This window comes from Lontra canadensis, unplaced genomic scaffold (genome assembly GCF_010015895.1).
Source record: "Lontra canadensis isolate GAN:19392208 unplaced genomic scaffold, GSC_riverotter_1.0 scaffold7, whole genome shotgun sequence".
Taxonomy (NCBI): Eukaryota; Metazoa; Chordata; class Mammalia; order Carnivora; family Mustelidae; genus Lontra; species Lontra canadensis.
The window spans coordinates 23,913,878-23,939,153 of NW_022631001.1; the positions used below are offsets into that span (position 1 = coordinate 23,913,878).

At 41.3% G+C, this 25,276-nt stretch overlaps 1 protein-coding gene across 1 annotated transcript in view; it reads right to left on the minus strand.

Moving 5' to 3' along the window:
* Nucleotides 1-2,036: 2,036 nt before the first annotated feature.
* Nucleotides 2,037-25,276, minus strand: part of RNF169 (ring finger protein 169) — an 80,652-nt gene continuing 57,412 nt past the window's right edge. Inside the window, exons 4-6 of the mRNA XM_032853077.1 lie at nucleotides 23,642-23,760; nucleotides 6,554-6,653; nucleotides 2,037-5,964 (exon numbers count right to left, since the gene is read on the minus strand). Coding sequence (XP_032708968.1) covers nucleotides 4,795-5,964; nucleotides 6,554-6,653; nucleotides 23,642-23,760 — 1,389 coding nt within the window. The 3' untranslated portion in view covers nucleotides 2,037-4,794. The remainder of the gene's footprint in view (nucleotides 5,965-6,553; nucleotides 6,654-23,641; nucleotides 23,761-25,276) is intronic.

Consider the following 25,276-nt stretch of genomic DNA (forward strand, 5'->3'; position numbering starts at 1 on the left):
AGGAATTCTTGATTTTTCAAAGAAAAATGAAGGGCTGGCTGGGTTTTAACCCTTGGTTAAAATGATGACTAGTCCAATCAAAATATATAACTTCCCAAGATTCCATATTCATATTAGTCACCTCGTGGGGTTTTCTCTATCTGGGTGTGTGTTCAGGCGATATAGGTATACTTTAATTCTAACTGAAAAATTTTAGAAGCAAAAGCTATTAAAAAGCCTCCTATATCATTTGGGTGTCCTCCTCATTAGCAAATTTGTGTGTGTGTGTGTGTGTGTGTGTGTGTGTGTGTGTGTGTGTAATTTAAACAGGCTATTTACTTAGATCCTAGAAAACTAAAATATAAAATAGCACAGTGGGCCTCATGTTCCTTATTTCTTAGGGAAAAGGGGCAGCAGGTGGGCAAGTTTGATCTGAATGACTTCCATGCCCTTTCCAGCCATAGCATTTTAGGATTTTTTTTTTTTTTTTTTAAATTTGACAGACAGATCACAAGTAGGCAGAGAGGCAGGCAGAGAGAGACAGGAGGAGGAGGCAGGCTCCCCGCTGAGCAGAGAGCCCGATGCGGGACTCGATCCCAGGACCCTGAGATCATGACCTGAGCCGAAGGCAGAGGCTTTAACCACTGAGCCACCCAGGCGCCCGCATTTTAGGATTATAATCCAGCTTTCAATTTTTCTTTCCTTCCTCCCCCACTGGTTTTCCATCTCAATGAAAAGCCAGGCAGGAAAAAGGAAAAGGAATCCAAAGTTGCTGCCAGCTGTGGTGAGAGGTCTGGTTGGGAAAGAGGTGAGCAGGTCGGTGAGTTGGGATGTGGGCCTCCTCTGACACTGTCAGTGATCCCTGCCCTGCCTCACTTCCTGGCGTTTGTGCAAAAGCAGCTCCTGGGAAGATTACTGTCCTGTGTCACTAGAGAAGAAAATTCATTCTCCTCTGGTAAAATTACTTAGGAAATGGAAAGCAGTGTTGCAATTAAATTCAGAAATATTGATAGGGGCTGGGGGGCAGGTCTAAAATGTTCAAGGTAGCCTGCTGGATGCTGGACAGTATCTTAAATGGGGCCATCCAAGATGGTCACTATGAAGAAGTGCTCTTTCATATGACCATGAACAAACTCCAGCCACCTAGACATTCAAATACATTCCATTAGAGACTGAGCTCAAGAGCAGGGACTGTCCTTTCCACCCTGTATCTCCACGACCCAGTATAGGGTTGGCACAAGTTCGAAACTCAGGAACGTCTGTCAAACGGAATAGATAGGACGAACAGCACAGCCTTTGGTCATCAGCTTCACCAGTCAAGCGTAGTGGCAGCTTCCCATCATAGTTTGTCACTTTATACTCGGACAGCAATTAATTAAGCAGCTTTAATCTCTTAAGGGCATTTTTCTTTTAGGGAATAGGAACAAAAACAAAAACAAAACCCTAAAAAACAAGAAAATCAGAAGGCATTCATCACCAGTTCTTCCTCCAAACAAAAATCTAAAACTTAAATTAAAAAAATAAGAAATGAAGCCACTTACAAAAGGTTTTCCTGGGAAGCTTCAGCCAAGACGAATTAACCTTTTAAAAAGAGGCAATTATATGAAAGGGTCCAAGGGCTGGATGCTTAATCCTCCGTTTGACACGGATCCAACAGGCCCAGATGACTCCTTCCAGTAGATACAATCAACACGTCACGAATATGCTGCCCACCGTCTTCCCCACTCTATGGAAAAGGGCTGAGAGCCCCCTTCTCAGGGCACCACATTTCTTGGATTTCCCATCAGATTGACCTTCATCCTCCAACCTCTCCTAACTTCCCCTTTAATAAAACCAAACCAAACCAAACAACACAGAATGCCTATACACAAGGAGCAGAGCTCGTAGGACGTGGGAGATTTGTATGATGAATCCGATTCCAATGATTCGTGAGACATGTTTGTTTTGTGAAATAGGTCTTTCTCGTTCTCCGTCACCAACCCTTCTCATCACTCTGTTTTCCCTTCTTGTCTTTCTCTTTCTCCAAATAATTCATGTCAACAAGCAAACAAGCAAGCAACAGGACACAGACGTTTTTCATAAGGAGAAAGTGTTCAGGTTTTAGTTAAGTAGGGGAAGCATCTTAAAATACAGATAATACCTTAGTGGTTTTTTCCTCCTCCAAAGCCAAGCAGATGAGAGGTTAAGCCCTGTCACTCCTTACCCTAAACTGCTTTCCCTCCACAGCAAGGACTCCAGCTCAGCCGGAAGTCTGGACAACAACTGTCAGGCCCCCTCTGGACACAACAGGAGGTGGTGCGAGGGGGAAAGTCAGGAAGCTGCATCTACATTTGGAATACTCACTTCACACGAGGGAGCTTTGCACTCAGCACCTGAACCTAAAATTCCTTGCTACTGCTATGTGACTTCTTAAAAGTATGACTTTGGGGAAATATTTAAAATATATATATCTTTTTCTATTAAAAATATTTATCTCTTTTTCCAAAACCAAAAATCAGCTCCAACTGAAACGTGTTTTTCAAATGACTGGAGACATAGAAAAAAGGTGGTAAGTGGAAAAAGAAGTGTCTTTGCTACCACCCAGTGGAAGAGCCCCCCGGGGGATGTTCGCTCAGGCCAACAAGCCGTTCTAGGAAATGGCAGGAACTGAGCCTTTTTCTCTAAGGGCCTTTAGTGAGTCACCTCCCCCTTCCCCCGCAGACCGGCACCAGCTCTGCTATCCTGGGGACCGACCGTCCAGCAGCCTGTGGAGGCCTGTGTTGCTGGCAGGGCCTGGAACCAAAGTGCTGCACACACAGAGGAAGGAGATGGACGCATATTTTTTAAACACACATCTGCACGTGTGCACACACACAGACACACAGAACACATACATTCAAGTGAGGGACACTCCCACCTAAGTAGTCACCGAGGAGGTTCCACGTATCTCAATGATGACCAAAACTCTCACATCATCTCTGGAACTTCTCTCTGGAAACTATTCATGAGCTGCAGGAGGAAATGGCTCCAACTGCTTGACGGCTAGACCTCGTCTGTAACTCCGAACACTCCTGACCAACCTTCCCTTCTAGAGGCTTCAAACAGCTTCTGACTAATTTCAGACTTAAAATTCTCCCTCCTGTTACCACATAGCTGCCCTGAGGGGGCAAAAATCTCCTGAGAGGAATCAAATGAAGGTGATACAGGAAATCCCTAGTCACCAGGGGAGTCACCATTCTGGATCTCAGTTTCTGCCTTAGTAAGAGGAGGAGGGTGGAAAAGGTGACCATTAAGGTCCCTTCCAATTCTAACATCTTTGGAGTCTGTATTTCTAGATGTTTCTAGATGCTGAGGACGGTTCCAGAAATGTTTTTGCCAATGGCAACATCATTGGAAAATCTGTGCAGTATCCTGCTGGAGCCACTCAAGGGGGACAATGCACACTGGGATACAGAAGCTCTAAAACCTTCGTTAAATTGCCAGTCACATGACTTTATAGGAACAGCTCGTACATGCACAGGGAATGCCAGCCCATCTGAGATTCCCTAAAATCATCTCTTAATCCCTATTCTCAATGAGCCCAGACGGGCAGAAGCACCAAGCACCACCAGGGATGCAAAAGACACATGGTGTCAGCTCCTAAGGAAAGTAAACCCCAAAGGTCCATGGGACTGAATTTACTAGCTGCATCCAGCCAGATACCTTGTTTCCACAGTATGGAGTTTCAGCATCACTCTTGCCTGACTTCTGGGCAAATATGGGGGGATTTTAGATCAACATTGCAGATAACCCTTGGACATGTGGAGAGTAATAATGAAGTTCAACTGTAGTTTGTCTCACAGGTGGAATCCCCTCCACGCCCCCCACCCCCGCCCAGAAAACAGAAAGCTGTAAAGTGGGGGCCGGGCAGGCAGAGAAGGGTGGATATCTGCACAGTACTTTATAGTTCTCATCGATCTCAATTCTCTGCCTGTGGATCTTGCACAATCAGTACTCAAATGCTTGGTCAGCTTTCCCTAGGCTCCCCTGGCAGGCCCCTGGGTTGCTGTCCATTATGGCAACCTACTGAACGTGTTAGTGTGAAAAATCTCTGGGATCTGTTGTCAGGAGCCCCAGCAGTCAGCTTGGCTATGCCACTTAGTGAAGGACAGGACTTGAACGTCCGCCCTGCAGTTACAGCCTCGAAAATGGCACTGATCCCACTTACAGATGAGGCTCCTGGCAAGACCAGACTGAACGATGACCGTGAATGTGGTCTGTCGACTACAGAGCATTAATCCAATGTTAGTTTTTACACGGGGAAGGTAAACTTTTGTAGTAGGGTAAACTCAACTGATTTCATTAGGTGTATTTACTTGCAGCACGGTAAGGAAAAGGGGGAACATGATATTTTGGGATCTGCCAGAGAGCGACACTGCTCCACTTCTCTAAGAGGGAGGGAACTCCTTTTTATCTGCAAGGCTGATTTAAAATAACACCCTGTTGAAAGAAGTCAGGACATCTGTCCGTTTCAGAAGGTATCCCCTGCCTCCTTTACCATCTCTAACTCTGGCCCCTGTGCTCCCGCATCTCGTTCCAAGTGGGTGCAGCCAGATCTGGCCCAGAAGCCCTCAGGGCTGGGGGTCTCTTAGGGGTGAGGCGTGCTTCTGGCCTCCGTCACCAAGAGGCAGAGACACAGCATCCTTGGACAGAGACCACAAAGGCCCTGGGACCTCTCCAAACCATAGCAGACAGCGTTTTGCCGTGAAAAGAAACCCAAAGTGAGAACACTCAGCTCTTCAGGATAGATGATCAGGTCCAGAGACCTGGTGAAAACAGGTCACATGTTCTGGGGCACTACTTGGCCCCGGCCACGTGGCTGGACCTCAGGAGATACTGATCCACGCTCCCTTTCCGCCGGCTCACAGTCCGCCTCTCGCTGTCAAATATGCGTTGCAGCTGCAGGGCCAGCCGCCGGTCCTCCTCCTCCTGCCGCAGCTTCTGCTCCATCTCCCGCAGGGCTGGGCCCGCCTCCCCGCCGCTTGGCCGCAGTTTCTTCAAGGAGCCATTCTGTTCCAAGTGCTTGGTCTTACAGTGTCTTTTCCGGCCCCGGCGCAAGGAAGGAAGGGGTTCCTCGCCGAGGTTGTCTGCCAGCATACCATTGGGCAGGTCAAAATGATTCGCGGTCTTCAGCTGCTTCTTTGTTTTGAGGACCGCCCCCAGAACGCTATTTTTGGGTAGCGCGGAGTGAACCACCGGGTTTTTCACGGTTGTGCTCTGACAGGTGCTGTCTAACTTGGCCTCTGGGGTGGGCCCCGGCCCCTCCTCCCGCTCTCTCTCTGAGGAAGTCCCACTGGCGCCCACACGCGGTTCTGAAGAGCAGCGGGTTTCCGATGCAACCTCGGGGCTCCTTTTACTCTCAGTGCCGGCTTCCACTTTTGTTTCGCTCACGGAGGGGAAAGAATCGAGGCCAGTGGAGGTGGGTCCGGCACACGCAGAGACGGCCTGCCCACCCGCCAGTCTCGTCTGGAAAGCCAGAGGTGGCTTTTCCTTGCTCGAATGGGTAACTTCGGACACTACTACGTCTTCCCCTGTTTCTGGAGCCAGGGACGTGAGGGTGGCTTTCGAAAGGGTCTTTTTGATCTGCCGCTCCTGAAAGATCTGTTCCCACTTTTTGAGGATCCTTGGGCTAGCCTCGTAAGAAGTCTGCTTCTGCAGGCTTCTGTTGAGGTTGCGGGGTGTTGATTTGATGATGAGGGGACTGAGCACCCGGCCATCGGGGAGTCTCTTGGGAGGAGTACAGGGTGAGCAGACAATGGGCTTGAAATGGTTTAGCTCCTCAGAGATGCTGTCGTTGCTCTCAGGGCTGATGGAGCGCTCTGGCTTATGCAGAGAAGCCAAGGATGAGAGGGAACTGAAGGGGAGACGTTTTTCGACAGTTAAGTCCGGGGCCGAGAGGCAGCGGTTGTTCTGAGTGGACAGGAGGACGCCAATGATGGGGTTGGAGCCTGGGGCCATAGCTGTGACCTAAAAGAGGTTAAAAAGATTCTATAGACATGCATATAGACATATTGTTTCTCTTCACAGTTCCTTCATGATGGTAGGAGGAGGATAGCAGGGGAAGGCTAAGAAAAGGGATCAAGGGCAACAGGAGCGTAAGAAAGGGGGAAAATCCCTAACCAGAACACACACCATTTGCAGAAATTCCTACACACCTGAAACAATTAATAAAATTGAAAACCTACAGGGAATAAGACTGATGAATCACTGATACTTCTGAAATTAGTAATACACTACATGTTAATTCATTGAATTTAAGTTTAAAAGAAAGAAAAAAAAGGGAAAGGAAAGGAAAAGGAAAAGAAAAGAAAACCTATAGGGGAAAAAAACTCAACTAGAACTTTCAAAAAATTCTTCTACTAGCCTTCAATTCCACCCATCTGGCTACTAATTCAAACTCTCGTCCTTCACATTTATTTGCAAACTTCTTCAACATAATCAGTATGCCTGGGACCCACTGTGCCTCTGCTCATCTGGAATAGTGTCTTCCGTGGCCACGTGCAGGAAGCCACCGGATGGGAGCGGAGAACTCCAGAAGCCCGTGTCTGCGGTGTACCTTAGTTTTGCTGGCTGGGGCTGCTCGGAGTCGGCTCTTTGCTCTGTCTTGAGCAGTGTCACTGCAGCTCTGACTCCTTTCCACCTTGGAATTTAAGTTCCTAAATAAATAAACACACGACGGTCAGAAGGAGCCCATATGCTAACTAAGGAAAAAGAATGACAATCTCTTCTGTGCTTTCAAAGCCAAGTGCCAAGAAAACATTCCCTTGGGAAGCTACAACCGGAAATCAATTAGTTTACTAACAAACATGCTCTAAGAACAAATCCTGTCAAAAGTACTTTTGATCTAAGCCTTTGTTTCCAAACTAGACCCCGCTTAAATGATAAAAGGTGTTCCAGGCTGTTCTGCTCTTGCTTAGAGAGATGTAGGGATACTCTGCCTTCTTTAATAGGGTGGATCCAGTGTTAAAACCACCGATACAAACAACAAATTTTTTTAGGCCCAAACGTCTCCTCAAGCAATCTGTTAGCCACGAAACAAGTATTTAAGTACTTACAAAATACATAGCAGTGCACTAAACTTTTAAGAAAGGAGTCAAAATTAAATGCAGTCTCTTCCTTAACTCATTACCTTTGAGCTTGCGAAGGCCTAAATCCTGGTGATTTAAGGGATTTCAAGGACACATGGTTTTTTGGTCTTAGTCATGCAACATTATAACCCAATCCAACCCCACAGTACCCGTATGATAACATTAATCTTACTGTGTAAGAATTATATGCAGATGACTGTTACCTACTCCGCTGAGAAGGGGGGACTGTAGGAATTATTATTTTAAGTCGGGATTATCTTATTATTCACCTTTTTTTCCTACCCTCCAATTTGTGCCTCATATACAGTCGGTGAGAATAATGCTTTTACCACCAATGTGTCCAGCTATTACTTTACCTGTGCTGCAACTCTATGCAACAAGCATTTATCATACACTTCCTATATGCCAGTCACTGAGAAGCACCATGTGGGCGCTGGGAATACTAAGAAAAATGACATAGTTTAAGGTCTTCACGGAATCAGAGTCCAGTGGGGCAGACAAATAAATAATTCAGTATAACACAGTGAAATGGCACAACAATAAAAGTATGTTTAGGAGACAGAATGGCATGAAAGAGTCATGAAGTACCTGGGATGGAGTGAGAGCAGGGCTGGAAAAGCCTCCCTGTGGCACATGTATTTTGAAGGATCAATAAGAATTTGCCAGAAGTCAAGGTGGATGCGGATGATCCCAAGCAGAAATTATTTCCTTGAATGATTTCATCATTCAAGGTACGTTTCCAGGTGTGTCTCCTCTCCCCACATCTCTAGCAAAGGCCTGTCCTACCTGCCCTCAGTGGCTTCTATTCTAGCATTTCTGCGCTGTTCCTCTCCTTCAAAACCCTCTCATCCTCTGTCTCATCACCTTGCTATATGGTTCCATCTGCTATACTCATCTAGGCCACGTTATCAATAAGAAAATATGGTGGCCAACCTGCATATGTCTAAACTTTGTCAAGAAAATTCAGCACTGAACCTAAGCGAATAATGTGAGCATCGTACTGTCTAGTGGGAAATGTGTTTTGGAACAGATAGGGAACTTCAACATCACCCTACAAAGGCAGCTGCTTAAAAATCAGCTTGGTTCATATTTTACCTAGAACAGTATTGAAATTCTTTTGCATTCCCACCACTCACAGAAACTGTCAGTGGTGTAAGCTGCCTGGAAGTCAAGTGGATGACAGATTACAATGCTAGAGTGAACAACATAGACTTTGGGTCAGGTGGGATCAACATAGGGCTGAAAGAGAAAGCATTGCTATTTCAAATATGTGACTTGTTTGGCATCATTCCATTGGAGTAACAGTAGACATTTAGAGAAAAAGGATTTTCTGACCAACATAAGAAAAAACATTGTAACTTTTATTAGAACGGTTCACCAATAGCTGCCTTGGGAGATACTGAGCTCCATATCATTACAGGTGTTCAAACTGAGGCTGGACCCATACTTTAAGGTCCAAATATTCCATAATTAAAAATTAGCTTAGGGGCGCCTGGGTGGCTCAGTTGGTTAAGCATCTGCCTTCGGCTCAAGTCATGATCCCAGGGTCCTAGGATCGAGCCCTGCATCAGGCTCCCTGCCCAGCGGGGAGCCTGCTTCTCCTTCTACCTGCTGCTAGCCCTGCTTGTGCTCTCTCTCTCTCTCAACCTCTTTCTCTGACAAATAAATAAATAAAATCTTTAAAATAAATAAATAAATAAAAATTAGATTAATATAATTTTTAAAACAGGCTATGTATCTATATTTTCAGCAGTAGCAGTCGAATTTGAAGACTCTTGGCTACATGCCCAAATTATCAGATGTACAAACCAAAGCCACCTATCTGGGGAGAACCTCTTCACATGCCCCCTAAACTCCATTCTGGTGAAAGAAAAGGCCCAGAGAGGAAACCTGTAATTGCAGAGTTGAGCACACAACAAGGACACCCAACACAGTTTCTGACAATTTAAAATCTATTTGGTAAACCTCAGTATGCCTGACACTGCCATTGTCTCTCCCATTCGCCTGGTCAGCCGACTTTACTGAGCAACAGCTCTGTGCAAAGCAAGAGAGACAGACTGGTGAGAGATAATCTTGACCCACGGGAGCAGCCAGTCAGTGAAGTACACCATATATGTCACAGAAGTGCTGTAAGAGAGCAGTAATTGTACAGCTGAACTCTTCAAGCATTTCCTTCGGAGAGTTTCATAGTTTCCGCCCTTACATTTAGGTATCTGATGCAATCTGACTTCTCTCTTGTACCTGGTGTGAGGCTGGGGTCCAACTTCATTCCTTATTTAGCATGTGGCTATCCAGTTGTGGTTCTAGCACCTAAATGAAGACTATTCTTCCCCCCATAGAACATCTTGGTACCCTTACTGAAAATCAGCTGACATATGGGTTTATTTCTGGACTCCCAATTCTGTTCCACTGATTGATATATCTACCCTTATTTCAGTACCACCCTCTTAATTACTGTAGTATGCCATAAATTCTGAAATCAGTCAGTGTGAGTCCTCTACCCTTGATCTTTTTCAAGACTGTTTTGGCTGTTTGGGATCCTCTGCAATTCCATATGTGAATTTTCATATCAGCTTGTTCATTGCTGCAAAAAAGGAGACTAATTTTAATAGGTATTACAATGAATCTATAAAACAAGTTGGGGGATATTGCCATCTTAATAATGTTAAATCTTCTAATCCATGAACATAGAAGGTCTTTCCCTTCATTTAAGTCTTCTTCAACTATTTCAACAATGTTTTGCAGTTTTCACTTTATAAGCCTTGTACCTTCTTGGTTAAATTTACTCATGACTATTCTATTCTTTTTGATGCTATTGTAAATGGAATTGCTTTCCTAATTACATTTTCAGATTGTTCATTGCTAATAGTATAGAAATGTAACTGATTTTTATGTGGTGATCTTCTATCCTGCAACTGGTTAAATTTATTAGTGTTAATAGTTTTTCCAAAATTCTAATATTTTTTAGGATTTCCTAGGAATAATATCATGTCATCTGTGAACCAAGATAATTTTACTTCTCCCTCTGTAATCTGGATGCTTTTTCTTTTTTTCCAGCTTTATGAGATATCATTGACATATAATATTGTATACATGTAAAGTGTAGATTGGGTTGATCTGATACACTTATATATTGTGAGATGATTACCATAGTAGAGTTAATATCTCCATCACCTCACATAATTACCATTTTTTTGTGGTGAGATCATTTAACTTCCAAATATACTTGAAGGCAGCTTTCTTTCAAGTATAATACAGTATTGTTAACTCTAATTACCATGTTGCACATATGATGCCCAGAACTCACAATGGAAGTGTACCCTGGAAAACATTTCCCCATTTCCTCCATTCTCTGACAACCATGTTTCTACCTTCTGTTTTTATGATTTGACTTTTTTAAGATTCTACATATAAGTGATATCATACAGGCAGCATCTTTCTCTCTTATTTTACTTAGCATATTGTCCTCAAGGTCCACCCATGTTGTTGCAAATGGCAGAATTTCCTTCTTTCTCATAGCTGAATAATATTCCACTGTGTGTGTGTGTGTGTGCGCGTGTGTGCGTGTGTATACAGATACCACATTTTCTTTATTCATCCATGGATGGACACTTCGAGAGTTTCCATAGCTTAGCTATTGTGCATAATGTTGCAATTAACATGTGAGTGCATATACTTCTTGGAGATCCTCATTTCATTCCTTTGGAATGTATATCCAGAAGTGGGATTGCTGGATCATATGGTAGTTCCGTTTTCATTTTTTGAGGAAACTCCAAACTGTTTCCACACTAGCTGTACCAGTTTGCATCCCCACCAGCAGTGCACAAGGGTTCCCTTTTCTCCACATCCTCACCAACACTCATCTCTTATTCTCTTGAGGATAATAGCCTTTCTGACAGGTGTGAGGTAATAGCTCACTGCAGTTTTGATTTGCATTTCCCTGATGAATAGTAATACTGAACATCTTTTCATGTACCTGTTGGCCGTTTCTTTTTTTTTTTAAGATTTTATTTATTTGAGAGAGAAACAGAACAGGAGAGCAAAAGCAGGAGGAGTGGCAAAGGGAGAGGGAGAAACAGGCTCCCTTCTGAGCAAGGAGCCCGATTCAGGGCTCTATTCTAGGACCCTGGGATCATGACCTGAGCTGAAGGCAGACACTCAACCAACTGAGCCACCCAGGCATACCCCTATTGGCCATATGTATATGTCTTTGAAAAAAATGCCTGTTTAGTTCTTCTGCTGATTTTTCGTTTGGGTTGTTTGGGGGATTTTGTTACTGTTGTGTGTGTGTGTGTGCGCGCGCAGGTGCATGCGACGTGCTATTGAATTGTATGAGTTCCTTAAATACTTTGGATATTAACTCCTTATCTGACAGATGATTGACAAATATTTTTTCCCATCCCTCAGGCTGCCTTTTCATTCTGTTGACTGTTTCTTTTGCTGTAAAGAAGACTTTTAGCTTGAAGTGGCCCTACTTATTTCCCTTTTTGCTTTTATTGCTTGTGGTTTTGGTGTCACATCCAAAAAAATTATTGCCAAGACCAATATCAAAGAACTCTTCCCCTGTATTTTCTTCTAGGAGTTTTACACTTTCAGGTCTCATGTTTAAGTCTTTCACCTATTACAAGTTAGTGGTGTAAAATAGGCATCCATTTCATTCTTCTGCATGTGATTATGCAGGTTTCCCACTACCATTTGTTGAAGAGACTGTCCTTTCTCCACTGACTATTTTTGGCTCCCTTGTCTAACCTTAGCTGACCATACATGCACTGGTTTATTTCAGGGCTCTCGGTTCTATTTCTTTGGACTATTTTTATGGCAGTACCACACTGTTTTGATTAATATAGCTTTGTAATACAGTCTGAAGTCAGGAAGCTTGCTACCTTCAACTTTATTCTTTCTCAAGAACAAAGGCTATTTGGGGTCTTTCATGAGTCCATACAAATTTTAGGGTTGTTTCTGCTATTTCTATGAAAAAGGTCATTGGAATATTGATAGGGATTGCTTTGATATAGGTGGCTTGGTTGGTATAGAGTTTTTATTATTAATTCCTCTGATCCATAAACAGGGGTAGCTCTCCATGTATTCGTGTCTTCAATTTCTTCCACCAATGTCTTACAGTTTTCAATGTACAGATATTTCACCTTCTTGGTTAAATTTATTCCCAAGTTTTTTGTTTTTGTTTTTTGATGCTATTGGTGAATAGGGCTGTTTGCTTTTTTTTTTTTTTCTTAAGATTTTTAAAAAATTTATTCATTGGAGAGAGAGAGAGAGAGAGCAGCACAAAGTAGAGGGAGGGGCAGAGTGAGTGAGAGAGAGAGAGAGAGAGAGAGAGAGAGGCAGACTCCCTGCTGAGCGGGAAGCCTGACACAGGCCTCAATCCCAGGACCTGGAGATCATGACCCAAGCTAAAGGCAGATGCTTAAGCATCTAAGCCACCTATTTCTTTTTCTTTTCTTTTCTTTCTTTCTTTTTTTTTTTTTTTTAAGATTTATTCATTTGAGAGAGAGTGTGTGTTGGGAGAGGGAGAAAGGGAGAGATTCTCAGGCAGACTCCAGGCTGAGTGCAAAGCCCAATGCAGAGCTTAATCTCACAACCCTGAGATCATGACCTGAGCTAAAATCAGGAGTCAGATGTCTAACTGACTGAGCCACCCAGGCGTCCCGGGGCTGTTTTCTTTCTTTTTCAGATATTCCATTGTTAAGTGTTAGAAACATAAGTGACTGCTGTATGCTAATTTTGTAGCTTGCAACATTACTGAATTCATTGACTAGCTCTAACAGTTTTTTGGTGGTCTTTAGGATTTTCTGTATATAAGATCATATCATCTACAAAGACAACTGTACTTCTTGCTTTCTAATTTGGTGAAGACTCTCTGAGTTTGTTTGGTGACCTGTGAGCTTCCCCAAAATAGACAGCTAAACCTCTCCCCAAATTCTTACTTCTTTAAATAACTTTTCTACTCCCTTCTCCTGCTCTTCTCCTTCTGGAACTCTAATAATTTGCAAATTGTTTCTTTTGATGGTATCCCACAGATCATACTGGCTTTCTTCACTTGTTTCTCATTCTCCTTTCTTCTGCGTGATCCACTCTGATGTTGATGTTCTCCGCTGCGTTTTTCTTTTCATTCACTGTATTCTTCAGCTCTAGAATTTTTGTTTGGTTCTTCCCTAAGATTTCTCTTTGTTAGACTTCTCTTTTTTTTTTTTTTTTATTATACTGTTGTCCTGATTTAGTTGAACTGTCTTTCTGTGTTTCCTTGTAGCTCACTAAGCTTCCCAAAATAGCTATTTTGAAGTCTTTATTGTGTATATCACAGATCTTCATGTCTTTGGGATTCATTACTGGAAAATTATTATGATCTTTTAATGGTGTCATATTTCCTGGGTTTTTCATGCTTCTTGAAATGTTGCATTGCTGTCTTCACATCTGAAGTAGCAGTCACTTCCTCCATTCCTCTTCATTAACTGCCTTTGGGAGAGAAGTATCTTCTATCAGCCTTGGTAGGGATTCTGAGGCTTTCTCAGACCTTCTATGGGTACACCTGCTCCTTGCTTCTTGCTTCCTCTTGTGGCAGAATTCTTAAACTTGTATGACTTCTCTTGATCCTGGAACATACCAGGTCAAGTGCTGACAGCCTCCCTTCTGCTTTTCCAAGGGTGGCACTAAAGCTCAAGTTTGTGGTCTCTCCCTTCTACAGAGAGTCTGACTGGCTTTCTACAGTAGTCATCTACCAATACTCATTCTCACTACCACTGGGAATATGTACCGGAAGCAGGCGACAGGGTGGAGGTGTGAATAACGTGTACAATGTGCTGGTAGTGCCTATGAGTCAGGTGGGAGGATCCACAGGTGAAGATCTGGTTATTTATTTGAGATTTTTCTTCATTTTAAATCTAGGCCTTTAAAGCTATAAATTTACCTCTAAGCACTACTTTTAGTGTATTCCAACAGTTTTAGTATGGTGGGTTTCATTTTCATTCCTCTGAAGGTATTTTCTAATTTCTCTTGTGATTTCTCTTTTGATCCATTGCTTTTTTTAATGTATTGTTTTAATATCCACATATTTGTGAATTTTCCAATTTTTCATCTGTTATTGACTTATAGCTTCATTCTGTTGTGGTCAAAAATGGTATTTTGTATTATTCCGATCTTTTAAAATTTATTGAGATTTGTTTTAGGCTGTAACATATGGTCTATTCTAGAGAATGTTCCACATGCACTATAGTAAAATGTGTGTTCTGTTGTTGTGCAGTAAAGTGCTTTATATATGATAAGTCTATCTGGTATACAGTATTGTACAAATCTTCTATATCCTTGTTTACCTTTCATCTGTATATTATATCCATTATTGAAAGTGGGTATTAAAGTCTCCAAGTATTATCATTAAAATTCCTACTGGCCCCTTCAATTCTGTCAATTTTTGCTTCACATATTTTGTGCATTTATTATTAGGTGTATATGTGTTTACAATAGTTATATCTTCTTTTTTTTTTTTTTAAGTAATCTCTACACCAAACATGGGGCTCAAACTCACGATCCAGAGATCAAGAGTCATATGCTCTACTGACGGAGTCAGTCAGGTGCCCCATATAATGGTTATATTTTATTAACAGATTGACATTTGTATCATCATACAATGCCTGTCTTGTCTCTTGTAGTAATTTTTGTCCTAAAGTCTACATTGTCTAGTATTAGTTAAGCTACTCCAGCCAGTTCTCTTTTGGTCACTGTTTACATAAAATATCTTTTTTTATCCTATCATTTTCAACTTATTTTTGTCTTTGGATCTAAAGGGGTCTCAGCATATAGTTGGATTTTTCTTATATATTTTTTTTTTTTGAGAGAGAGAGAGGGAGGGGGAGGGGGAGAGGGAGAGAGAGAATCTTAAGCAGACTTCACGTTCAGTGCAGAGGCCAACGCAGGGTTCAATCTCACAACCCTGAGATCACGACCTGAGCTGAAACCAAGTCAGATACTTAACCAACTGAGCCACCAAACACCCCATTAGGATCATATTTTTTATATATATATATTTTTTTAAGATTTTATTTATTTGACAGAGATCACAAGTAGGCGGAGGGGGGGAGGGAGCAGGATTCCCACCGAGCAGAGAGCCCAATGTGGGGCTTGATCTCAGCACCCTGGGATCATGACCTGGGCCAAAGGCAGAGGCTTTAACCCACTGAGCCACCCAGGTGCCCCTAGGATCATATTTTTTAAAAAAACCATTCTACCATCTCTTTTATTTGGAGAGTTTAAGTCATTTACATTTAATGTAATTACTAATAAGGAAGGACTTACTTCTGCCATTTTGCTATTTGTTTTCTCTATGTCCTATACCTTTTTTGTTCCTAAATTCTCCATTAATGCCTTCTTTTCTATTAGATGTTTTCTGTGTACTATTTTGAGTCTCTTCTTATTACTTTACTAAATATGTTGTAGTTATTTCCTAGTGATTGCTATGAGGACTACAATTAACATCTTAATTTACAAAATCTATTTCAAAATCAATAGCACAGCAAAATCTATTTCAAAATTAATAGCAATTCAATAGCATACAAAAGCTTTATTCTATATAACTCTATTCTTCCCTTTTTACACTGTTGTTACATGAAGAGCCACAAAAATCATGATGGTAAAAACATCTTATAGCCATAAATGCATTATTATTGTAGTAGTTGGTCACGGTAACAGGATTCAAAATACTGGCTAAGAATAGTCAAGACTAGTGAACTTGATAATATTCTTAGGGTTGGAAGAACTCAAAAATAAAAGAAGTAACTCACTACTTTGTGCACATCCATTTCTGTACCCCCAAACCCTAACACAGTGGATATAATTAACAAATTTCTTATAAATAAACAAAAATTATGTACAGAAACACCTCTCTCCTCCTTATGAAAACAAACAAACAAAACAAAACCAGAAAACTTCAACATTCATTAGGAAGGTAGTATCTGTCAGTCACTGAGCTGCTTTAAATATATTTTATCACTTTTTAATACATAGAGAAACCTTACGAGACAAGCATCATCATCCTCATTTTACAGACAAAGAACTGAGGGAAGTGATCTTCCAAGGTCACACAGCTGAAGCCAAGGTTTAAACCCATATCTCTATAGATTCTAAGCCTGTGCTCTTTCTACCACAGCATATTGATCTTTCATTCTACTCTACTCTGCCACAGAACAGACTCAGCACATCTAAGGAAGCTCTCTTTTCCAAAAACATAATGGAGTCATAAACAAGAGAAAGCAGCATTGTCTGAAAGGCAACTGGCTTAAAATTTCCATTGCCAAGAGACCAGATGGTTTCTGGGATGTAGAGTTAGGCTAAAAATACCAACAACCACAATGAATCTGACTTACAAAGAAAAGGAGGGGCAGCCAGTATAAACATGCAGCTGGAAAGCTAGAAGATTTATATGCTTATAAATGCTTATAAAACATTGCTTAAAGGGTTTTCAAACGGCAATACATGATATAAAACATTAGACAGCTCATGCTCTCAACTGTTCAATCATCACTCTCACATATCCAAACCATATTAATTTTTTAATTAAACTCTCAAGTCTGATAGAGCTGAGTTCCACCAAGAAGCTAAAGGCTGGAGAGGAGCCTCCTTTGAGCCCCTAACCTGCAGGTATGAGCCCTCCCAACTACCACCACATACACACATACTTGAATGAAAGCAGCAGCTTCCTTAGGCTCAGAAATGAGTGAGATTTTGTTATAATCCTTCCTTTATATATTTATGATCTGGATTATCTGCCTTGTGTAAGCACGTTAGTATTCTTTTTTTAAGTGTACAGTTTAATAGTTTTTAATTCACAGTTATCTAACCATTACCACAATCAAGTTTAGAATATTTCTATCACTTCAGACCCCTCAAATGGCAGGATAACTGGATAGGTTCTGTTTACCTCTGATAGAACTAGACAGAGTATAAATTAAACCAACAGAAGGCAGCCAGCTTTCCTTTGCAAAGGTAGATCATTTCAAAACCAGATTCCAAGTGCAGAGCCTTTGGTCACAAGGGTTCTGACAATGGTTTGATGAGAAAGTGCACAGGTTTTATATAAAGAGAGACCTGAGCTCAATTCCATCTCTGTCACTCTAATGAGGTGAGAAGCTCTTGGGTGATTTACTTAACGTCTTTGAGCGGCATGTTTCTCAGCTGTAAAATGGAAACAGTACTATAAAACTTGTAGAATTAATGTGAGAACTAAATGAAATGAGGAATTTAAAGTACTCAACGTGACAGGAAGCACGAAAAAAAAGCACCCCGACCACTCCCCATCCTGCCCTCTGAAAACTACCAGGTATTTCTGTCCTGGTGCAGCAGAGATTACTGACACCTATAATCCTGCCTCTCTCCCTAAGTTCCACATCACTTCTCCTTAAACTAGCTTCCCTTTTCAACCAGATTCCACTACTTTTAACAAGATTTGTCCTCTTAATAACCAGCCCATCTGCTTGATTTGTTTCAATTCCTTTATCCCTCCCGAACACACACACACACACACACACACACACACACACACACACACACGAGCACAGGACATGCCCCACGCCATCATCAAGTCTGTGGCTTCTTGTAACTCACTATGTCATCTTTCTCTCAGTCTCCACTCCCCCATGGCTACTGTTGGGACTACTCCCAACACACAACTTGCTAAATCTAATCCTTAGATTTTTACAGAACTTTCCAACTACCATCACCCCCTTTATTTTCATGCCACAGCCTCATTCTCTCCACTCTTTAAAACTCTGCTTTAAGCCACTTCTAGATGCTTCCATTTTAGAGGTCGAAAGAATCTTCAGAAACTACTCAGTAAAATCCCTGCCCAGCAGTAGGTCACCAAAACAACCTGAATTTTATATACATGGGACAGAAGGGGGTCAATTGAGTTTACTGGGACTCACACTCCTACTTCCCTACCATCTCCCTAGACCAGCCTCCCCATCCCCACCTCTGTGGCTTTGCCTTCTTTCATCCATTCTAGAGCTAGTCCTCCAATATCATAACACTCATATATCTGTTTGGTATCTGTTACCTGAAAGCATCTATATTTTCATTTGTTCATTTTAAGGAAGAGGGACAAGTCTGCTTATTTTAATTTACTCCAACACTGACTGGGCACATTTAATACTGCTGAGTCTGTCAATCACTAACTCTATCGCTCCACCAACACACCTTACAGTAAGCACCTAAGGTCTCTTGATATGTCCCACTCTGAACCAAAGACTCAGGCTTAAAGTATTTGGACATTAGAAAACAAAATAATGTGGTTCGTTTCTACTTAATTAAGGCTTAATTACTACTCAGTGGGAAACAGATTTTTCTTTTATATAATCTATAAAAAGTATCACCATAAGCTACTATTAATGCATTAGAGGGCTAAAAGCAACTTTATACTCTATGAGCCTTATCAGTGTGGTCACTAGACTCCTCAAATCCCTTATTAATCCTATGGAATCTAGTCTATAAAACAGCCACCAGCCCGTCTGTTCCAACAGCTCCCAGAGCCCTCCCTCCAATGCTGCAAGTCTGGCAGCTGATTCTGACAAAACTCCGGTTTAACCTACCCGCAGGTACAAGACCTATCTTATTCTAATACTCCCCAAGTATTTCTTGAGCTTCCACTACAGGCCAGGCACTGTACTAAGCACTGCAACTATAAGATGTTGTCCCTGCTCACAAAGGATTTAAAGTTCAGTGCGAAGACAGGCAGAGGTGTCAGAGGGGTCCATACGAAGGAATGGGGGACAATGGGGTAGAGCAGGAAGAGCCAAGAAACCTCAGTTCTCAGATCCCTACTGTTCTAGCTATCTACAATTTAGCAAACCATGTTCTCTCTCCAGGCTTTAGTTTTCTCGTCAGTAAAACAAAAGAATTAGATAATATTTAAAATCTTTTTCAGCTCTAAGAGTCCACATTCTAAAAGAACGTAACAAAAGAGTGGCAGTAATAGTCACTGAACTTAACATGTACCAGAAATCCTGCTAGGCACTGTATACTTAAGATACATTTTGTATGGAATGGCAATACTGGCAATGCTGGATTACTATCTTTTTTGTTATTGTTGTTCATTTTTTAAACTGGAAAGAGGACAGATGGTTGAATTATATTCCTTTTTATGATTATGCCTTATTTCCAAGAAGAATCCAAAGTGACTTACTGCAAAAATACATAAGACTGAGCCTTAACAGAGGTCAGAGATCACATTAAGTAATAAATATGGAAAAAGTACACCGAAAGTTTTTTTTTTTTTATAGGCCGTGTTGGAAAGTCATGATGACTTTCATTGAAAACCCTGTCCTAATTCTAAAGCTCCTGATAGCCAAAGCAAAAAGGAGAATGCAAGTAGATATGCAGCCTTTTGAAAAGAATTACAGCAACATAGGAAGTTTTTATTATTATCTAATTCTTATATAGGAAGTTTTTTCAGCCTGAGCTTTTGGAAGAATTTGCAATCAGGTTTTTTGTTTGATTCTGGTGAGGAAGAAGGGAATGAGGACTGAAGGGAAATAAGTATAAACAAACAAAAAAGTTTCTCAATATTTAAAATAAAAGTTTAACTTTACAATGATATATGTTATGCTTCAAGTTCATTTTTTTCAATTAACATATTTTGTGATTAACTTAGAAATGATCTTGGATTAAATATTACTCTATCTGCCTCCCATCGAGAAGGTTCATTTTCAATAGGACTGCAAAAGTTTACAAACAGTGCTTTAAAACCCTCTTTGCTTTGAATTTTTCACATAAAAAGAGAATGAGCTGTTGGCAAGACTCATAACCAGAACCGATTAATGGATTTCTTCCAAAATAACCATCCTATTAGGCCTACTCACTCTTACCTCCATGCCTTTGGGCTTAAGAAACACTTATGAAGTAGATAAGTAAAACAAATGCAGATTGATTTGACTTAAATACAGTTGTAAAAACTTCCAAAGCTTTGGGATGCCTGGGTGGCTCAGTGGGTTAAGCCGCTGCCTTCGGCTCAGGTCATGATCCCAGAGCCGTGGGATCGAGTCCCGCATCGGGCTCCTTGCTCAGCAGGGAACCTGCTTCTCTCCTGCCTCTGCCTGCCTCTCTGCCTGCTTGTGTGTACTTGCTTGCTCTATCTCTCTCTCTGGCAAATAAAATCTTAAAAAAAAAAAAAAAAAAAAACAACTTCCAAAGCTTTTACATATGACCTCTCTTTAGGATAAGAACTTACGGAAAAAACCTATTCTTTTTTTTTTTTTTAAAGATTTTATTTATTTATTTGACAGCAATCACAAGTAGGCAGAGAGGCAGGCAAGGAAAGAGGGGGAAGCAGGCTCCCTGCTGAGCAGAGAGCCCAATGAGGGGCTCGATCCCAGGACCCTGAGATCACGACCTGAGCTGAAGGCAGAGGCTTAACCCACTGAGCCACTCAGGCGCCCCAAAAACCCATTCTTTGTTGTTGCTTAACACATGGAAAAAAATGCATGTGAAATATCCAAAAGCTATTAAAAATACTAATACTTTTTTAATACTTTTTTTACAGTGGTAAAATATATATAACATAAATGTCACCATTTTAACCATTTAAGTTTACAGTCACACTGTTGTGCAACCATCACCATGCTAATTATTTTTTAATATATCCATAAGCTACATCCCATTGTGTTAGAGTAGGCAAGTTAGTTAGGCTTTAACAGGATGCCTGGAGGCCATCCAAGAGGGCTCACTACTGCTATCAGGGAAAGTTAGAGACCCATCCTGGCTGTGCTCCAAAAACAAAGCCACAGAAGCCAGATCAAACCAGACAGATCCAAGACAAAGAAGGCCAGAGACCTAAACCAAGTAGGGAGGAAAGGTGTGAAACCCTGCTCCCAAGAAATAAATAGCCCACACCCTAGTGAACAAATGTCAGTAACAGACCGACACCCAACCCCAGGGCGCTCTCCCGGAGTTTGCTCATCCTCACATCTCAATAGTGGACTCTCGCTTTCATAAATTTTCCTACTTGCACCGCTCAACTGTTCTGTCTGATCTATCCTTGAATTTTTTCTTGCAAGGAGACCACGAGCCTTCAGTGACATCTTTGGGATGGGATGGGCTGGGTCCAGGCCTCAGGGCCAGGGATCTCACCAGTTCACCTGGCAACAATTTCAGCACTAACAAGTCCATATCGTTTTTCTAAGTATCATTTGGAACTGAAATTTAAATTTTTTCTTATCTAAGGAAGAAAAGCATGTTGACTACATAAAAAAGGCAATTCACAGTATTACCATAATTGATTTTCCAACCTGTTTTCCATGACATCAGTGAACTATGTCCTAAAAAGATATGCCTACCAACCAAATCCAATGAATTGTTTTAATAATTGTACTAATAACTGAACTCACTCCACAACCTTGGATATTTGGAAATGAATGCTGAAATGTGTAAGACGAATTGCAAACACTCCTTAATAGTAAAATGTTAAGTGACTCTTCCTATAAAGTAGTCCCATTGTGGCTCAATAGAGTAAGGGCAAGCCTGGGCCAAGGAGAAGGAAAAGAAGATATGTTACAGAGATTCCAGAGCCACACATAATCAAAAGCAAACCCTGGGCACCTGGGTGGTACACTAGGTTGGGCATCTGACTCTTGGTTTTGGCTCAGGTCGTGATATCAGGATCATGGGATCGAGCCCCGATTCAGGCTCTGTGCTCAGTACAGAGACTGCTTGAGATTCTCCCCCTCTCCCTGCGTCCCTCCCACTGGTGCTCTCTCTCCCAAATAAATAATAAATCTTTTTAAACATTTAAATTTAAATTTAAAAAAGCAAACCCCTCCATAAGAGCTTTACATTTTACCCCTTAGAGAGAATTTTCTAAGCTCCTTGCAAGGCGTTTCTAAGTAATGACATATTAATGTGTCACCCCCTTTACAAGAACGAATTGTAAGAGTACAGACTGGAATTGGTGATAACCAATTGGGGCAATTTGGCCTTGGCATCATACTTGGATTTAATAAAGAGTTCTCTTTTTTCTCAGTCATTTCAAATTATGAGATATTAATTAGCTAGTCATAGGCTGCCTAAACGCAATATTTACTTGTTTTCAGGAGTATTTATAATGACTTAACTGGAATGAATGATACAATCTTTTTCTCTTTTCCGTAGATCTCTCTTACAATTAAAATATGCCTGCTGTGAAAGGGGGAAACTCCATATACACAATCAGCAGCTGAAAAATTCTTAGGTAATCTTGAATTTTTTTAACTTTAGAGGGCATCTGCAGTTCAAGCTCATATGCACAACGTAAGAGTTTCATCTTTACCATAAATGGAAAATATGCTGGCTTACATCTTTCTTATTGGGTTCTGATTACATCAATCAAACCTAAGTGGCTACAATATAGTGACCATTAAACAAATGTCAAATGAATAAATACTCTAGAAAAGTGCCTTCCTGGAAGAAGGAGTTACCATTACCTAGTGAAGGGAAGGCATTTAAGGGAGCAGGGGGGCTAGTGGATTTTACTCTCAGAAATAACAGGAAAATCAGACTGCTCCAAAAGAATACATACAAAAAAGATTCAGAGATTCAGATATAAAAACTATATCAAGGATCACAATAGTTTGTACTTTATAACATTTGTAAACTTGGAAGATTTTGGGGTCACATTTATTAGTGATTAGAAATAAAAAGCCTCAGAATAAAAGAATAAATAGGTGCATAACCACAGGGACAGCAAGAAAGAGAGATCTACCTTACGGGGCTGTTGGGAAGAAGGAGAGGAAACCTAGACATAAGGGTGCGCAACGCCAGTCTTAACCAGAAACTGACAACAAAATGGCATAAGATGATGTCTTTTCATTTTAAATTAAAACAGAGCATGGCACATGGTAGCTGTTCACAAAATGCCTCTTGAGTGAATGATTCTTTCCTATCCCTCCTCCATTTCTTCTTCCCTTTGTCCTATTTATGTATCCCTCCCCACCAACCTCCCTTCCTGCTCTTTTTCCTACCATCCTTCCTCCTTCTTTCCTTTTTCCTTCCATCTAGTCCTTCATTATTCCTCCATCATCAACATCCATTCGTTTCCTCCCTCTTTTCCTCCCCACAGCCCGCAAAGTCTAAAGGATCAAGAGATTCCTTGAGGAAGGCCTTAGAAACTTTTCAGTTTGCCCTCTTGAGACCTATTCAAGATATATTTTAGTTCTAGGCATTGAAAATAAAATGAACTCTGGCCTCACTTCCTATTAAGAGAAAAAAGTACACTGAGAGAATGGTTGGATATTGTTAAAAGAAACTATCTTTGTGGTTCCCTCCTAGGATAGAAAGGTCACACTTCACAGCACAGAAATTAGCATAATCCTACCCTGAGGATCCCAGAAATATGTAAAAATTCCTTTTAGATCAGCTCCTTGTTCCAAATGGATATTCGAAAACCAATTCCCACATCATTCCCCCCTTCCCACCTCCCACAAAGTGGCTGCAACAAATACTTTTGCTCCCTCCTGCCCCAGTCCCCTTCAGTCTCATACTGTAAAATCAAAGAACCGCAACTGAATTCAGTATCAGTCTCTTACCCTGCCAGGAAAGCTAAGGAGTAGGAGTTGTTCTTGGAAACAAATGCGGAACGATGGGTCTGTGTCATCTTGCCTCGGGAAGGTTCTTCGTTCTCTGAATCTGAGAGGCGTGCAGGACACTGGCAGGAGACAAGGGAGATAACACTATTTGGTGGGTCCACGGACTCTCCCAAAGCTACTGTTTCTCAGCTGGTGTACATCATGTCTTTCTGAGCACCTGTGTTTCCAACTGCCTCTTAGAGATCCCAATCTGGATATCCCAAATGTGGCTCAAACTTAATAAACCCAAAATTCAGTTCACTCTTTTCTTCTCTAAGCCCCACTACCAACCCAGCTAGAAGCCTCAATGCCATCTCTGACTCTCTCCTTTCCCTTTCTTCAAAGTCATAATAACAGTGTATGGAGGTTCTGAATACACCCAGTACTTCTTGATAGTTTATTTCATTTGTGTTTAATATCAGCCCCGTTAAGAAGGGATGACCTGCCCTCTCCAGGTGGCAAACTGAGGCTTCGAACAGTTAATGTAGGGGATTGTAGAGTTAGTAAGTAGCTAACACAAGGACTTCAATCCAGAGTGTCCGTCTCCAAGCTGCTTCCATGCCGGTTCCACTCTACTCCACTCCATTCCTAAAACTGCCGGTCAGATCTAACTCTTCCCAGGTATACTCACTGTCACTGCCTTTCCTTAGATTCTCATCCTCTTCTGCCTGGACTGTTGCAATAATATACTTACTGGTCTTGCTCGGCTGGCCTCTCTTCCCTCTGATCCTACCATACCATCAAGCACGCAGACAGAATCCTATCACTCTACTCTCCGTGTACCATCACAGCATTTCAAAGCCTCCCTTCCGGGCATGCTATTATTCCCTTTGCTTAAAACTCTTTGTGCCACATTCCCTGCCTAAAAAATATTCATTAGCTCTTCGGGGGTATCTCAAATGCCACTTTCTCTGCAAGGGCTTCTAAATACCCCTAGAGTCAGCTTTTTCCATTTTCTTGATACTCATTCAGTTCCCTTCATTTTATTTTAGACTCCCTTTTTGAGTTTTTCAATTTACATTTGAAGTTTCTTTATATGCACTTATAAAAGAAGTCTGGAAGGACAGTTACCAAAAATGTTCATAAGGGTTAAGTTGTTGGGTGATGAGCAAGTTTTCACTTTTTCTTTGCTGTAACTAAAATTGTTATGCCAAATTGTTTTCCAACAATTCACAGTTATTGGTATTAACTGTACCATAACAAATCATAAATTGCCATGTCCATTGTATTTCCACTCCAAACTGATAACAACAGATGGTAAATCTTCTTCTAGAATAAGCACTTTCCTCCATTTCAATTCAACTTAATAAACATGAATCAAACACTTGTGATATACAAGACACTGTAGGAGATTTTCAAATAGTTAGGATACATTTCTCTTACTCAACAAACTTATAAACCTAGTAGAGAAACACAGATACACAAGCATAATGTAAAGGAGAATGAAACTGGTCCTGTAAATTTACAAAGTTGGGAGGGGCGAGAGTAAATAATAGGAGGGAGTAACAAATGAGGAATCCCTCGAAGTTCCAGGAGGGTGACAGGTTTTGCACTGGGTATGGGCAGACGAATAGTCTTTCAACAGGTAAGCAGGGC